This window comes from Pseudorasbora parva, chromosome 15 (genome assembly GCF_024679245.1).
Source record: "Pseudorasbora parva isolate DD20220531a chromosome 15, ASM2467924v1, whole genome shotgun sequence".
Taxonomy (NCBI): domain Eukaryota; kingdom Metazoa; phylum Chordata; class Actinopteri; order Cypriniformes; family Gobionidae; genus Pseudorasbora; species Pseudorasbora parva.
In genome coordinates, this window is record NC_090186.1 from 29,823,477 (window position 1) to 29,841,445 (window position 17,969).

The following is a 17,969-nucleotide window of genomic DNA, read 5'->3' on the forward strand; positions in this document are numbered from 1 at the left end:
CCAACAAGACTACAGTTTCGAAAAGGACGTTAAAGCATCACCAAAATATAATAAAAGTGTCCCATTTTATCCAAGCCTTCTGTGATGGTCAGACTGAAATTTATGTTGTAACTCAAAATTTTGTCTCAGCCTCAGACATCACACCCACGGACCAGTGGCTGAACATCTGATGTATATTGCACACTTAACTGCAAACACTTTAAGATTTTCAAACTCGTCATCTGATCTTGAATTCTACAGGATGTCCGGGAGCCTTGTGTTTCACGTTTTTTTAATGGTACGCCAGGAAACAAAGATGCCGTGATGACAAACCTCCTTGTGGAGGAAGAAGAAAACCCCCTCATGGCCCTTTGGTATCGATTTTACAACTGGCACAATGAGCACATCAGGATAAACAAAACACTGGACTTTCGATGTAAAGTCCGCTGCACAGACCCTTTACAATACATCTAAGAGTTTGGACTGGACATTGACGTTAAATTTTGTATGCCCCTAAATATGACACAGAACAAAATGAACTGTGATTGGCTGCTTTACATGTCAGTCAGCTGCCTCTTTACGCGAGACTACACTAATAAGATCCACTGCATTGAGCTTGTCTAGTGTCAAGTCACGTAAGCTGAAGTCAAGAACCTGGTCAGTCCGATTTGTCAATGAATCAATTCAGACTGGTTTTGTGACTAATTCAACCGAATATCTGACAATTCAAACACTTATTGTTTGAATTACGTTAAAAAATACTCACTCAGTACTGGCCACCTTTAGTATGCCCTTAGCCAACAGCATGGGCCAAAGCTCTGATTGGTTCGTAGTAGCAGGAAGCAGCAGATTATTATCTTTGTCAAATGGTAACATGTCATCAACAGTAATCTTCCTCCAACTTCCCTAAAAAAAGCACAAGACAATTATAAAAAGTACATTTATTAACATTAATGAGACAGTATTTTAAAATATCTCAGTAAGATTCAGCGTCCAAAACTGTTCTTTGTGTGCTACAAAAAGTTTAGCATACAGTCCCTGACAAAAGTCTTGTCGCTTATCTATTTTCTAGAAATACCTGATATTAACCTGACTTTTAATTAATTAATTGGTGTTAGAAATAGCTCATATGAAAAGCTAAAACCCTCCCAAATGATGTTTAATGCACTGAAATAAATAATGTTCACAGAAAAAATATTTATCATTTAATCAAGACAGAAAGGTCAAATTTTGGCAAGACAAAAGTTGTCGCCTATACAGAAATTGAACAAATTTACTGCAAATACAAAAATATGTCAGCAAATTAAGTTGTGGTGCTGTGAGATCCAAATTTAATATCTTCTATGACTTCCATGAGCTTGAAGGACTGCATCCATGTGGTTTAGCAAGGATTCATACAATTTATTGATGAAGTCATCAGGAATAGCTAAGAAAGCAGTCTTGCATGCCTCCCAGAGTTCATCAATATTCTTTGGTTTCGTCTTCCATGCGTCCTCTTTCATCCTACCCCACATATGCTCAATGATGTTCATGTCTGGTGACTGGGCTGGCCAATCCTGGAGCATCTTGATCTTCTTCGCCTTGAGGAACTTTGATGTGGAGATGGAAGTATGCGATGGAGCACCGTCCTGCTGCAGAATTTGGCCTCTTTTATGGTTGGGAATATAAGAGCTAGCTAAGATTTCTTGGTATTTTAGACTATTGATGTTGCCTTCCACCCTGCAGATCTCTCGCACATCCCCATACTGGATGTAACCCCAGACAATGAATTTTCCGCCACCAAACTTCACTGTTTTCTGGGTGAATATCGGATCCATTCTGGCTCCAGTAGGTCTCCTGCAATATTTGCGGCGACTGTGGTGTAATTCAACAGAAGATTCATCTGAAAAATCCACCTTCTGCCACTTTTCCTGCGTCCATCCTTTTAGCAGGCTGTGGGCCTTGGCAAATGCCACACGGTTTTTCAATTGTCTTTTGTTTAGTGCTGGCTTCCGGGCACTGATTCGACCATGGAGGCCATTTCGAGACAGAATCTGACAAACTGTTCTGGTTGACACAGTGACTTCAGGTGACCAGGTCTTGTGGAGCTCTGCTGCAGTGGAAAATGGGCTGGCCTTGGATTTTCAAGCCAACAAACGGTCCTCTCGAGCAGTTGTCTTGCAGGGTCTGCCTGACCTGGGCTTGTCAAAAACGTCTCCAGTCTCTTCAAATCTTTTTTTTATCCTCTGTACTTGACGCTGAGACACATTGAAGGTGTCTGCCACATCAGCAGTGGATCTGGTCTTCAGCCTCTTGATAATCAAAACTTTAGTCTCTGGGTGAATCTTAGGCATATTTCAGCGGCACTTTAGGTCAATTTGTACACAAGCGACACGACTTTTGTCAGGGACTGTATAGTGGCACATTCCATCTGGATAGGGTGTCCAGATTTGTGTGACTCAACATTCGTTAAACAACATGAATTCACTCATGGATGTGCTGTATATAAATAAATATACCAAAGTAATTAAAAACTGAATTTTTAATTACTTTGGTATATTTATTTATATACTTCTTACCATCATAATCATCTTAATTCAAACAAAACCAAAGGTGCATCAGTCAGATGAGCCTTTAAAGTCCATGGTTCATTAGTGTGCATTCTATACCTAGTACATTAAGAAGCGAAAACGCTGTGATAAACATCATTAACTCCATTATTAATGGAGTTATATTAAAGACAGTGATCTTAGAAGATCAGTCAGCAACAAAATAACTAATGCCCAGCACATAGGCCTTATCTAAAATGCTCTTGTACTTGAGAGAGCGCAACTTTACTATTATTTGATATCACCTGTCAAACAAATCACTGTTACCATCGTGCAGGTCAGTCTTTGCTCATGTAGTAATAGAAGCCATTAAGGTAAAAAAAAATGTTTCTCAGTTGTCTGTACGCAGAGGATAGAGCAGTCATGGCTCTACCAGCTCTCTCGGCTCCCTGATAAGCGTTGTGTTCTCACTTAATCACTGCCTAAAGGACACAGTGTCCTTCTAGCAGGAAAATCTGCACAAATGCTACAATAGGTGTTGTACGTTGTGTACACTTTAATGCTATAGCTGCCATATTTGGCTATTTTATGTATGTATCACCATGCGGAACCTCTTATTCATTAAAGATCTTTTTGTGTTCCAAAGACTAATTAACTTTGTAGTTAAGGAAAAACATGAGGGTGAATTTATGATGACAGCCTTTTCATTTTTTTGCTGAACTATTCCTTTAGTTATTCCAGTTTTTTGTTTGTTTTTCAATGAAGAACATAACATTCAGTTTTCATTGAATTTTAAAAACAAAACTGTTCTAGTCACGGAAAATTATAAGTTGTTCTTTTCTAGACGAATATACCAGTAGCTAGGAACTATAATCTCAATCCTGTGTAATAATCAATGAACTTTGCTGCTGTACCATGGGTGCAGCGGCGCAATGATATTACGCATATCTGTTTAGAAAATTGCAACTTTTAATTTTTCGTCGGTCTTAGTACACAATGTAACTGTACACATCACAACATGTAAATAGGAAAATGTTGGCATTATTTTGTCACTTATTGAGCAGTAGGCTAGATGGAGACGTTTAACGTTTTAGGCTAGCAGTGGGTGACAGACAGAGTTATGGCACGCACAGAGATGAGAATGGTATGTATGGATCTAACTCTGGGGGATACAGTGCATAAACTAAAGTCTCAAAAAGTCAACATGTTCCTTTAATATGGTGTCTATACTCAACCTGAACTTACCATCCAGTAGAGTTTAATGACATACTTCCCGTAGGCATTATAGAGGGGCATGTGATCCTTCTCTGCTTTACAAAGGGAGTAGATGTGTTCCCATGGTCTCCAAAGGTTGGGAATCATTTCCGTGGAGACAGCCTCGTTCCCTCCTGTGTTGCTGACTTTCCACAGAATGTAGAACTCACTAATGACCCATCGAATAAGCTGTGAAATCGGCATGCAGGGCAAGGAGTGACCCAGTGTAAGTTAATGCCAACTAAACTAATCATTCTTTGTTCTAATTAGTAACAAAAGCCATCCGAAGTGATTTACTGACTCACCTCACTTGAGAGTAAATGCTCATTTGCTGAGGTGAGGTCAAAGGCAGATTTATTTTCCACCACAACAGGAGTCTGTTTTAAAGACAAGATACATATTATGTCAGTTGTTCCTTGATGAGTTTAGTTGTCTACTCCAATTAAACACAAACTAAAAAAAAATCCAAAGCAAATTCAACCAATTTGTCTTTTTGTTTACAAAAAAATTATTATAAATGAGATAGGTATCATCATTTAAAAGTTTGCGGTGAGTAATATTTTATTTTTAAAAATACACTTTTATTTAGCAGTGATTAATTAAATGGCAAAGTGACAGTAAATATTTTAAATTGTTAAAAAATAAAAATAAAATAAAAATTATTAAGCAACAAAACTGTTTTCAACATTGATGATAATAATAATAAATGTTTCTTGAGAACCAAATCATATTAGACAGATTTTTGAAGAAACATGTGACACTGACGTCTGGAGTAATGTGTATTAAAATAAAATAAAACGTTTTTTACTGTTTTATCTTCTTTCAAATTAAATGCAGCCTTGTTGCACTGGTAAAAAATGATGTGTTGGATTTACTTAAAATATACATGCACCCTTTTTTCAGCACACTTTTTAAGTAACCCGTACTTAAATGTTGAGTAAAGTAAAGAAAGATGAGTGAACTCAAAAGTATTTAAGTACACATAACAAAGGTTTTCATGTTCATTTTAAGTAAAATTATTCCAAGTTGCGTTTACTTAAAAAGTGTGACTTCTTTAAAAAAATAAAAAAAAACTTTACAAGATTTAATTTGTTAACATTAGTTAATGTATTAACTAACATGAACTAACCATGAGCAAAACATTTGTTGCTGTATTTGTTCATCTTTGTTAACATTAGTTGTTCAAAATACAGCTATTCATTGCTCGTTCAAGTTAGTCCACAGATCATTAACTAACGTTAAATACTTTTTATTTTAATAATGTATTAGTAAAGGTTAAAATTAACATGAACAAAGATTGCTTGCTATAGAAGTGCAGTTCATTATATGTTCATGCTAACTTATGTAGTTAACTAATAAAAACCTTATTGTAAAGTGTTACCAAAAACAATTTATCAGCTCAAAACTGATTATGAAAATGCACTATAAAACATCTAAATCTAATGGAACAATAATTATTGAAAATTATTATAGTTTTGCTCACTTGGTCTATTATAAATATTACAATTTGCGTCACTTGAGAATTTTCTCCCATTTTCCAAATATTTTCCTCCCACTTCTATCACAGATCAGATTGACCCTCTGAGGGACATGAATATTTGATAATCTAATGGAGTTTTAATCACATGTAAATTGAAGGCTCTTAGTATCACTCACATACTTAGTGAAAAGTATCGCAGCAATCGTCTTTTTATCCCAATTGTTGCCATGGAAATGACAACAGAGCTGACCTTCATTCGTTCTCCCGATTAAAAATATTTAATACAGCTAGTCAGACGGGAAGAAAATAATTGGTTTTAGAGCTCTAGTGCCTAGCCTTGATTGCTGTGTGATTTTGCTGCTTCTTGTGACTTTTTAGTATCCCATGACTGGCCTAGACTCATCAAAATGGAGGAATAATTGTGAAATGTTCTGCTAGGCATGAGGTAATTTAATCACAACCCAAACTCATATGAAAGTAGCATAAACAGATTTCATCAATTAAAGGGATAGTTCACCCAAAAATGAAAATTAGCCCATGATTTACTCACCCTGAAGTCATCCATGGTGTATATGACATTCTTCTTCTCAGACAAATACAGTCGGAGTTACTATATATTAAAAATGTCCTGGCTCTTCCAAGCTTTATAATGGCAGTGAATGACTGTTTCTGGTTTGAAGTCCATAAAAGTGCATCTATCCAATCCATCATAAAAGATATCCACATGGCTCCAGGGGGTTAATAAAGGCCTTCTGAAGCAAAGCCAGGCATTTGTGTGAGAAAAATATCAATATTTAAAACTTTACAAACTGTAATCTCTAACTTCCACTTACTGTCATACACGCATTCACAGGAGACTGCCGTTCTGTTGTATGACGTAGGACGCTCATGTAAGAATATGCTAGTTCTTGCGAAAACCAAGTTTTGCTTTGCTATCTTCTGTGCTTCTCCGTTCGTCACTGGAACTTATGCTAAGCCTGGATCCTATGTCATATGCTGGAATGCCAGTATCACATGAATAGATGATGCACTTTTATGGACTTTTATTTTTCACTTTTATAAAACAGCCATACCATTATAAAGCTTGGAAGTGCCACATGTTTTAATATAACTCTGATTGTATTCATCTGAAAGAAGAATGTCATATACACCTAGGATGACTTGAGGATTAGTAAATCATGGGCTAACTTTTGTTTATGGTGAACTATCCCTTTAAGCTCGGCATTGAGGATACGATTGGATTTTCCCAAAAAATATGCAATTAAAGAGCAGGGTGAACTCAAACATGTGTTGGTTGGTCATGTCAAAACATGTTTTTCATATGTCAGGTCAAATACCTTGCATTTTACTCAAACAATCTCAAATCAAGTACACTTGAAAAGTATACCAGACAAATTCGTTTTTAATGCTAAAACAAAACAAAAAAAGAAAATGTGACAAACACTGTTTTTTCACAACTATTTTCATCAAGTTTGTTGGACGTGCCAGTGATGGTAATCATTTCCATGGCTGATGATAAAGTCTTACCTTATTAAGTATGTACTCTGAAGGACGTTTCCAAGTGTGTACTCTCAAGGAAGCAGGAAGTTCAACCTTCCCATCTGGATCGTCAAAGAGCTGTTAAAAATGTTGTTACATAAAAGGCTCAGCATGGTTTTCAATTCACAGTCAAATGGGGGAAAATACATAACACAATAAAAGGATTTAAAACACTGATCAAATTACAAAGTGCATGGTGCCAGCCACTCTGACTCATCAATTGCAAAGGCACATATCTCAAGCCAAGCAGTTTGCTAAAACAGATTTCTACACTTGCCAATGGACCATCATTGACATTATTAAGAAAAACATTGAATATTCAGTGCTGTTCTATTCATGAATACTCACCTTGTTCTCCTTAGAGGCTTTAGTTGCATCCCATTTCTCTGCATTGACCTCAGTGTCGCTCCACTCCGGCCAGAGAGAGATGATAATCTTCTTTAGCTCTTCAGGGCTTTCGGACACACAGACCACTGAAGATGCTCTAGAGACAGTGCTTTGCTTTTTTAATGTAATCTAGATCACTATTTAACATAATCATTTCATTATTGGTACTTACAAGGTAAGCATTTTAATTTGCACATTGACTGATTGATTATTTCAATTATTATTATAACTAACTTTAATCTAAATAGCATATTATTATCAATCTATGTCTTACTTTAATTCCAAACACTGGTATTTTTAAGGGAATGCAAATCTAACAGCATTGAATGGAATTTTATAACAGGAGTTAAGCATTAATACAAAAAATACAAAAGGCATAAGGCTTAAAAGCTACAGGGGAAATGCAATACATTGACTTATCAAAAACACGTTGTATGTTGTTGTCCAATAACTTAACAGACAAAATAATGCGTAACGACCTTGAACTAAACACAAACAACTTCTTCAAGCAGTAAGGCGAAATAAAGGTTTAACTATTTATATTATATGTGATTGATTTAACTTATATTAATTGAAATATTTACGTTAACGTTAGATGTAATCAACAATGGAAGGTTGTATTAACGAATCTTAAGTCAGATCTTACTCTTTTTTGGGAGATTGTCCAGGCGAGGAAGCGACGAGGCTGGATGAGGACGCCTTTTTCTTGGGTGTCTTCGACATTGCAAGTGTATGTAGGCCTTTTTTGTAATCTAAGAGTTCATGGTTTGAAGGAACACTTGGCTGATTAAAGCACGGAAGATAATGATGAATATGTCCAGGGCGAGACTGTTTGCAGTAGGGAAAGTTTCCCATGTTGCTAGGCGACAGGATCGCTTGGGATTGCCGACAGCTCGAGCGCAGAGCTTTATTATCACCTCGGGCCAATGAACAACTTCTGAGTCCCCGGAGTCCTGACTTCCTCAAACAAACTATGTCTATCTGTCGTTTAGCAGTGGAAAGACGGACTATTTTCTCTCTTGTGCTTCTTTTTCTTATTTTTATTATCATAGCCTCTTAAATGGCCATACATGTAGGATAACTATCTAAAATTTGTGAAATTGATGACAAAGTCAACTGTATTAAAGGGATAGTTCACTTTAAAATCAAATTTTGATATGTTTTAGCTTAATAATTATTAATTATAATTACCTCATGGCCATCCGAGATGTAGGAGTAGCCTATTTGTTTCCCCAGTAGTTTCAATTTTGATCATTTTAGGTCAAACCGTTATTGTCTGTGCCTCACATAATGCAGGTCTATGGTCACCACCTCAAAGAGCATACACAGAGAAGTCCAAATTAAACAATCCCCCATCGTAAGAACACAGCTACACACTGATGGCCTAAGACACGAAACGAGCGGTTTGTGTGAGAAAACGAACAGTATTTATATAATTTTTACGGTTACCTCTTGTACACCACTACGTCCGACTGATCCGAGGGCGGGCGTGCGTGTTTCCTGTGGTGTACAAGAGGTAAAAACGATATAAATACTGTTCGTTTTCTCACGCAAAGAGTCACTCTTGTAGCGTCATGTGAAGTTCAATGATTTCTGAGCATTTTTTGAACACTGATCAGTTTATAGCAAAACTGAAGAAGACGGATGTCAAAATGTTCATTTTGTCGAGTATTCACATAAACAAAGTTGATTATGTCTTAAGTGAAGGTAAACAGTTGGGAGAATATCAGAAGTGTATCAGTGTATATGATCCGTGAATTTGGCCTTATAGTGACAGCGCCTGCTTTCAATTGCTCCCGTGTGTATCTGTAAGTGCTCGGGGATGCATGTCAGACACGTCTATTTACATGTTTTTGAAGCGTTATATATGTTAAACATATATGTTAAACTTGTGAACTCAATGTCCAATCAGAGGTGTTTAAGAATCCGTTCAACAAATGCTGGTATTTTCACATTTTAAAAATGTATTTTGACAATTTTTGATCAAATTTAATGCATTTAATGAAAATTTGATCAATTTAATGCATCCTTGTAGCCTGGTCCTACCAGACTCTCGTACATTTCATTTGTACAGCGAGTCTGGCCACTCTCTACATTGACAAGCGTTAACTTCCTTGAAGGCGGGAACTCTGTTGAAGTTTAAAATTATTGGATCTGTCCAGAGCCACTTTGGATCTGCCATAACCAATCGCTAATGTTTGGTCGTGATGTATGTCTTCTCAAACCATGGACTGTAGCGCACGAAATCAGCGTCATCGTTCTCAGCCACTCCCTCTGTTCACTGATTGGACCAGTCAAAATTTGATCAGAAAAAAACTGAGAATATACCGCAATCCCAGATGGAGTACTGAAGGAAAATTAAAATTGAGCGGAAGTACTTCTTCAACACAAAGTAGCATTTTCAATCATCAGTGAGGACAAAGAACATGCTTGGTTTAGAAATCTATAAACATAAAATCACAACATATTTTGGATGTGAGCTTTATGTTATGAAGAGGAGCGATATTTCCACTGAATTGGAAGACTTGCCTGCCATCGAGTCGGCAGATAGGTATAGAGAACCTGAAGCTGCTGTCACAGCATTTATATAATTTATATTATCATAATACACACAACTCTCATTATACAATGTGCTCATTATCCACCTTAACATGACTTCAGTAATGTTTAATACTTTAATGACATTTTTTTAATAGAATTTTAGATTTATTTAGCCTATGTACTGAGCATTTAAAGAAAATCCCATAACCATTTTTAAAAAGTTTTATTTTGTCATTGTTACTTCAACAAATGTTTATTTGCAAACTTGACAAAAATCGGTCCAGCATATATTTTTTTTTTTTTATATTTGTCTTCAGTTCATTGTAGAATAAAGCCATGGACCGAGCAAATGCTCAGATCCCTCATTCAGTACCAATTAAAAAACAATTAATAAACATAGGCTATTGTACAAGCCTGAGGAAAACCCAACATGATCTTAATTTCTGAACCACAAATGTGTAACCATTAAGGCCCATGATTATTGAGCTTGGATGTCCCATTAGTGGACCTATTCATTTTCCTTTTTCTTGATAAAATGATTTCATGGTAAACGACTGATGATGGTTGTATTTACACATCAGACTAAATGCCCTGGGAATATGTACGATTTTTTCATAGTGACATTTTGAGAACTTTTTTTTTCCTGCAAAATTTAGGGTGGCAATTCCCAGCAGCAGATGCAAACAGTCCAGATACATTAAAATGACTCACCCTCTGTGACAAAGGCACTAGTTTAATTGGATTTGGGCTAAGAACTTTCACTAGCATTTGCCTGGTCCTATGACACCCATTTAGTTTCATTCATTTTAAGCAATATTACAACATGCACACATTGAAGTAACTTGCTTAACACTATTAAAAAGGACAAACATGGCACAGAACAAGAGCGAGATTGAAAAACCGGTCATTAAAAGCATCAGAAAGATGTTTCATCTGATCAGATCATCTGTCCTTTGGTGATGTCTTCTCCCCTTTTAGAGCACAAACTGACATGTGTCAGCCCTTGGTTGTGTGTGATCTGTGACAGGGATGAGAAGGGATAAGGGATTTGTTGGGCCTCCTGCCTCCTATCCACAGCAGATTATGGGGCACATAAGAGCATCCACACTAGCAGCAACCTGACTTGCTCTCAGCAGGCACTGTTTGTTGGTCCAGTTTAATCTTGTCACCATTGTTTTCTTCATATGGAAGACCTTTATCATTGAGAAGGATGTTCTCCACCAAGAACCGGGCAGCCTCATCAACGTTGATGTTCTCCTGCAGCGAAGAAATTCAAATGTTAAAGGGATAGTTCTATAGAAAATCATTACATTCTAAATTACATAATTACATTTTTCTGCAGAACAGAAAGTCAACTGGGTCCAAACATCAACAGACCTTATTGACTTTCATTGTATAGACACAAAAAAAAACAATAAAAAAACAGACATTCTTTAAGGTATCTTATTTTGTGTTCTGCAGAATAAAGTAAGTTTTGGAATACAGTTTTGGAATTGCATTGGAACATTTCCAGAGTTTTGAGATCATTTACAGAATGGCCAATAGACTGCTAAACTGAGTGCATGGTGAAGTTTCAAGAGGTACTTCAGCATGAAGCTGGATTGATGGTACCTGCCTACGCAACTTCTCATCACTCTTTTGAGACACTTTGCTCTTTCCATTTACATCTCTCTATCCCTAAGTAGTCTGTGGCTTCAGAGCGAGAAGGTGTGAGTGAGACTGATTTGAGGGAAAGGGCTGAAAGCAGAAAGGTTAAACAAAAGCCAACCATGCGTATTTGTCATTCACCCAGAGTACTGAGCACAACACATGTGGCATGGCCATGCTGAGAGACGGTTAACGTTTGTATGAAACAACTGATGTCCAGCAATATGAAGTGCAAGAAAACAAAGAATCCAAAATCCATGACACTGCAGAACGCCATTTACTTGGAGCGAGCGGTGTAAATAACTTAAATTTTCAAGCTTGCTAAAAACATAATGAGACCGTTTGAGCCATGACTTTCAGAACGTGTTCAGTGTCCTTGCTTGTTTTGAAATGAGTGGTGACTTCATATGATCTCTTTTGGTATGAAATTAGGAATGGTTGAATGATGGTTGAAATTATTGTCATTTAAAGATTGCATTGACTCATTGAAAAGCTTGTTTCAACTTTACCCAAAGAGATGCTATGAAAATATGATGATGATAGATCTTGAAGGCCTGTTTGTCTGCCCACACAGAGCAAAAAAAAAAAGTTTTTTTTCAGTAAAATTTATAAACACTCTTAAAGGGGTGATGAATTGAGAAATCAACTTTTCCTTGAGCTTTTGATATATAAAAGATCATGGTAATATAGAATATCCTAAGTTTCAGAGCTGAAAACTTTCTTGTTAGTCAAAGAAAAGCTTTTAAATACACCAGGCTCAGCAAACGGTCCTGTGCTTCATACTTACGTAATTGCGGGACGAAACCCTGCCTAATCCAGTAGCCCCACCCACTGACTCATGGAGGCCTCGTGCTTCCTTCTGATCCTAATAATAGGAATGAGTGGTTGAACTTTATTTTTAATGAAGTTCCAGCTCACGTGGGGAAGACAACATGTTCACTTCAGTTCACTGCGGAAGCGTTTGTAAACAAATCTCCGGTCGATGCTGGATTTTGTTCCGACAGGAATCGTGCAACACACTTATGTGAGTAAAACGTGTTTTTATATGTAATAGTATTGCATTGTTATAGATTGTTTTGCTTATGTGTGTCTTACAGAGCATAACTTTAGCACGCTGGACTCAGACACGTATGGGCCAGGGCTCGCAAAGCCGACAGGCCGATGAATCTCATTATATTCCGTTCTTGTTCTGCTATTATCTCTCTCTCTCTCTCATCTGAAGGGCGGCACGCGTGTATGTGTGCGTGCGGTTCGCACTTATATCGTCCGATCTTGCAGGCTATGTATAATCTAAAAATAATATCCCAATCAATCGCGGGCCGATGAGAAATAAATAATTCTGTTTGTTTGATAAAGACGTTTACGAGCCTTGTGATCGAGAAAATTATTCTGGTTGCCGATTCTCCCCCTTAATCTCTCCTCTCCCTCATGTGAACTGACAGGGGAGTTTAAGCTCATTAAATATGCAAATCTTATCCAATCCTAGCCGTGGGCGTTTACTTCCAAGTCTCCGGTGCAGCCCGCCCATCAAAACCCAGCGTTTTTGAGAGAGCCTCAAAACCAGTGTAGAAAATAGCCTATTACTTATTAGTTAGGATGTTTTTGAATGTAAAAACCGCACAAACATCATTAGTTGACCTCAAACAACAGTATAAAAAAAAAAGCCAGTACATGACACCTTTAAGAAAAACAATTTTCTTTAGATGAAAAAATGTGTAATGAAATTACATTTTATCAAAGAGCATAACTTTTTTTGTGGTTAATTTGCACGCAATCATAAAATATTTCAGTGAGGTATGCTTAAAACAAGAAGAAAAAAATGTTTCAAGTATATAATTATTTTTAAGGATTTATTTTTAAACCATGTTCACTGGAAGAGAGTTAAAATTTTCTATGGAACCCTTTTAAATTAAATAGTTTAATTTTAAATTAAATTTAAAAAAAGAATTCATAATATATTAATAGCTATTATGTCTCCCAATGTGACTGTTTCTCACAATGTGTCTTTTTTGAAACTTTATTTCACAATTATTTTCTTCTTTTTTTACTCTCGGGCAATGGGCCTTTCAATCCATACAGTAATTGTCATTTACATAAAAAAGGGAGGCAAGGCGTAAAAACAAAACATACTTCCCACTGGGAGTGGAGCGATAAAAAAAAGAGAGACTGAAACAGTCTCTGTGGACCAGTCAGCACAGAGGCTTGATTGAACACAAGGAGGTCCTGATAGATGAGAGCCGACACATTCACCATGCACTCATGAACATGCACGTGCACACACACACATACATATACACACGACAGGTGCCAGAGCTCCCTGCTAGACATCTGTGTGCTTGAGTCCCTAATGGAGAGATCTATTTCAGAAACATGTGCTTATGCAGAATGACTGATGAGACACCTTCTGTTAAACAGTTAAGACCAGACACAGCTACAGACGGAAACTGAACAAACACTTTTTAAATAGTAAGACACAGTCAAGATATTTAAGGCCAAATCATGTGACTTGAAAATGCATTTTTAAAAGGGTACAATTTAACAGGGTGTTAAAAAGACACTGTATTCCCCAGAGTTAACAAACAGACCCCCCCACCCCCACACTATTTCTCTTTAGCCAACTTAATTTACCCGGATCTACCCAGCATCCCTCAAATGTGTGTGCAGGAATGATTCATTTGCAAAATGCATCAAAAAAATTGCTGATGTAAGATTATAAACAGACATATTATGTTCCATTTACTCTTGCAGTGTTTTCAAGATTCAGCTGATACTGTAAAATAAGCAAATATGAATCTTGGTCAGGTATGACATCCATTTGTAATTTAAAAAAAAAAAATGTGAAAGAGCATACTGCAGGCACTAAGACAAATATCCTTTATCTAGATTACTTCCACAATACAAAGACAATGCCATAAATAGCAGCAGTAAAATAAATACAAATTTCTCTAGTCTTCATTGTCACATGATCCTTCAGAAATCATCTCAATATGCTGATTTGGTACTCAAGAAACATTTCTTATTATTATAACACTCGAAAATGATTGGACTTCTTAATATTTATGTGGAAACAGCAATCATGTTTTTCAATTAATTTAAATTAATAAAAATGTCAAAAGAACATTTAATATTGTGTATGTATAAATGTCACTTCTGCTCAATGCAATACTACCTAAGCAATATTTTTTTTTTAAATAAATCAAAAAAGTCGGAATGAAGTAGAAGTTACAACTGTCTTTTGTTCCCTATATTGTGATGTATAACTGCTTGCAACAGCATCTTGAGCAAGAAAATGTACTTGATTTACTGAATTTATGTTATTGTCATTGTATGCGACATTGTATACGAATTCTCATTGTACCTGTCGAAAGAAATTACATACATTTGTCCACCAGGACTTCACTGTCGTTTGCTAATTGCTACGATCTCATGTGAGTGACAGGTTGCTGGAGTGGAGGGATTATTGCCTCTCCTTTGCACCGGTGTATATCTCATCATAGTCAGAGATGTTATTTTGATTAAAGATTAAGAGGGACGACATTAATTAAAAAAATAATTATGATTAAGAGAATTGTCTATTTTGATTTCATGGTGACTTTGGCTTCCAAACTTTTGAAAAAAAAAAACGTAATGGAGATGGGCAAAGTGGGCAAAGATTCAGTAGTTAGAAATCCAAGAAGACAATTTCACCCTTGAAAATCCCATATACATACTGCTTTTGCACATTTGACATATGTCTGGTGATTCAGGCATGAGGAGTGGCTAATGTTCTTCAGACTGCTGCAGTGGTGCTGTTTTGGCCCTAATACCATGGAGAATGTCAGCCATCTTAAATACTTGATCTAATATGGCAGCTTTCATGGTCGTCTGAGCAGATTAGAGACGAAAGGTGTAGTAAGAAGATTCTATTCTTAGCAAAAATGTCTCGTGACAACAAGTTCTCCTTCATTTTGACCTATAGTACAAAGAAACATTTAATTGGCTAAGTGAACACCAAATGAGTTTAGATTACCTTGGCTGATGTTTCAAACCAACCCAAAAACCCAGCCTCCTTGCAGAAGTTGTCCATGAGTGAGGAATTATTGGATCCATCTTTCTTCTGGTCACATTTATTGGCCAGAAGGACAGAAGGGATGGGATTGCCATTGGCCAGTTTCACCTTGCTGTCCAAATCGTGCTTCCATTTTGATACAGCCTCAAACGTTGATCCTCGAGTAATGTCAAAAACAACAAAAGCACCCACTGCCTCCTTATAGTAGACTCTGGTCATGTTCCCAAACCGCTCTTGACCTAAACATGAGATAAAACAAAACAATAATAGCTAAATTATTCGGAGTCATACAGAGGTACAAATAAATAAATATATACCGATCAGGCATAAATATATTATCTCTTCCTCACGGCACCTACTAGTGGGTTGGATATATTAGGCAGCAAGTGAAAATTTTGTCCTTAAAGTGTTAGAAGCAAGAAAAATGGGCAAGCGTAAGGATTTGAGCGAGTTTGACAAGGGCCAAATTGTGATGGCTAGACGACTGGGTCAGAGCGTCCAAAACTGCAGCTCTTGTGGGGTGTTCCCTGTCTGCAGTGGTCAGTATCTATCAAAAGTAGTCCAAGGAAAGAACAGTGGTGAACTGTATATATATATATATATATATATATATATATATATATATATATATATATATATATATATATATATATATATATATATAGGTCTTTCTCAAAAATTTGCATATTGTGATAAAAGTTCATTCTTTTCCATAATGTAATGATAAAAATTTAACTTTCATATATTTTAGATTCATTGCACACCAATACTCAATACTTGGTCGGGAAAATCCTTTTGCAGAAATGACTGCTTCAATGCGGCGTGGCATGGAGGCAATCAGCCTGTGACACTGCTGAGGTGTTATGGAGGCCCAGGATGCTTCGATAGCGGCCTCAAGCTCATCCAGAGTGTTGGGTCTTGCGTCTCTCAACTTTCTCTTGACAATATCCCACAGATTCTCTATATTGGGTTCAGGTCAGGAGAGTTGGCAGGCCAATTGAGCACAGTAATACCATGGTCAGTAAACCATTTACCAGTGGTTTTGGCACTGTGAGCAGGTGCCAGATCGTGCTGAAAAACGAAATCTTCATCTCCATAAAGCTTTTCAGCAGATGGAAGCATGAAGTACTGTAAAATCTCCTGATAGCTAGCTGCATTGACCCTGCCCTTGATAAAACACAGTGGACCAACACCAGCAGCTGACATGGCACCCCAGACCATCACTGACTGTGGGTTCTTGACACTGGACTTCAGGCATTTTGGCATTTCCTTCTCCCCAGTCTTCCTCCAGAATCTGGCTCCTTGATTTCAAATGACATGCAAAATTTGCTTTCATCTGAAAAAAGTACTTTGGACCATTGAGCAACAGTCCAGTGCTGCTTCTCTGTAGCCCAGGTCAGGCGCTTCTGCTGCTGTTTCTGGTTCAAAAGTGGCTTGACCTGGGGAATGTTTCTACTCCAGACTCAGTCCACTGCTTCCGCAGGTCCCCCAAGGTCTGGAATCGGTCCTTCTCCACAATCTTCCTCAGGGTCCGGTCCCCTCTTCTTGTTGTGCAGTGTTTTTTGCCACACCTTTTCCTTCCCACAGACTTCCCACTGAGGTGCCTTGATACAGCACTCTGGGAACAGCCTATTCGTTCAGAAATTTCTTTCTGTGTCTTACCCTCTGGCTTGAGGGTGTCAGTGATGGCCTTCTGGACAGCAGTCAGGTCGGCAGTCTTAACCATGATTGCGGTTTTGAGTAATGAACCAGGCTGGGAGTTTTTAAAAGCCTCAGGAATCTTTTGCAGGTGTTTAGAGTTAATTAGTTGATTCAGATGATTAGGTTAATAGCTCGTTTAGAGAACCTTTTCATGATATGTTCATTTTTTGAGATTTTTTGTTGTTGAGAATTTTGGGTTTTCATGAGCTGTATGCCAAAATCATCAGTATTAAAACAATAAAAGACCTGAAATATTTTACTTGGTGTGCAATGAATCTAAAATATATAAAAGTTAAATTTTTATCATTACATTATGGAAAATAATGAACTTTTATTACAATATTATATATATATATATATATATATATATATATATATATATATATATATATATATATATATATATATATATATATATATATATATATATATATATGACAATCACAGGTATCATACTGTGATACCACAATTCTTAAATTATCTTGAATATCTTTATGTGGGGGGAAAGGTTCTCAGCAAATATTGATAATATAATTTATATCATGTATTTATATCATTTTATTTCATTTTAATTTATATTCATATTTTATATTTTAATTTAATTTATATCATTTTATTTCAGTTTAATTTTCTTCTACTTTCCATACAATTAATACAATACATTCTGCCACAACATTCTGAACAAATGTTATGTTAATCATTGCAGTGCTTTACTCAATATTGTTCCAGCCCAGAAAACATAAATTCTGAGTAAGTCTGGACACAATCAGCCTCAGATGTGATGCTGTCTCATAGTTCATGTTGCCTGGGGAGGGATAAAGCTCGGCACAGCGCAAAGTCTTCGAAAGCTAGATGGACAGAAAAA

General features: G+C 36.7%; 2 protein-coding genes across 3 annotated transcripts in view; both read right to left on the reverse strand.

Annotated features, from left to right (window-relative positions):
• adgb (androglobin) overlaps window positions 1-8,029 on the reverse strand; it is a 54,029-nt gene extending 46,000 nt beyond the window's left edge. For both annotated transcript variants that reach the window (XM_067418609.1, XM_067418611.1), the window contains exons 1-6: window positions 7,814-8,029; window positions 7,129-7,264; window positions 6,769-6,858; window positions 4,067-4,138; window positions 3,753-3,950; window positions 746-885 (exon numbers count right to left, since the gene is read on the reverse strand). In XM_067418609.1, coding sequence (XP_067274710.1) covers window positions 746-885; window positions 3,753-3,950; window positions 4,067-4,138; window positions 6,769-6,858; window positions 7,129-7,264; window positions 7,814-8,022 — 845 coding nt within the window. In that variant the 5' untranslated portion in view covers window positions 8,023-8,029. The remainder of the gene's footprint in view (window positions 1-745; window positions 886-3,752; window positions 3,951-4,066; window positions 4,139-6,768; window positions 6,859-7,128; window positions 7,265-7,813) is intronic.
• A 1,886-nt stretch (window positions 8,030-9,915) lies between these two features.
• Window positions 9,916-17,969, reverse strand: part of rab32a (RAB32a, member RAS oncogene family) — a 24,989-nt gene continuing 16,935 nt past the window's right edge. Inside the window, exons 2-3 of the mRNA XM_067417627.1 lie at window positions 15,365-15,642; window positions 9,916-10,965 (exon numbers count right to left, since the gene is read on the reverse strand). Coding sequence (XP_067273728.1) covers window positions 10,816-10,965; window positions 15,365-15,642 — 428 coding nt within the window. The 3' untranslated portion in view covers window positions 9,916-10,815. The remainder of the gene's footprint in view (window positions 10,966-15,364; window positions 15,643-17,969) is intronic.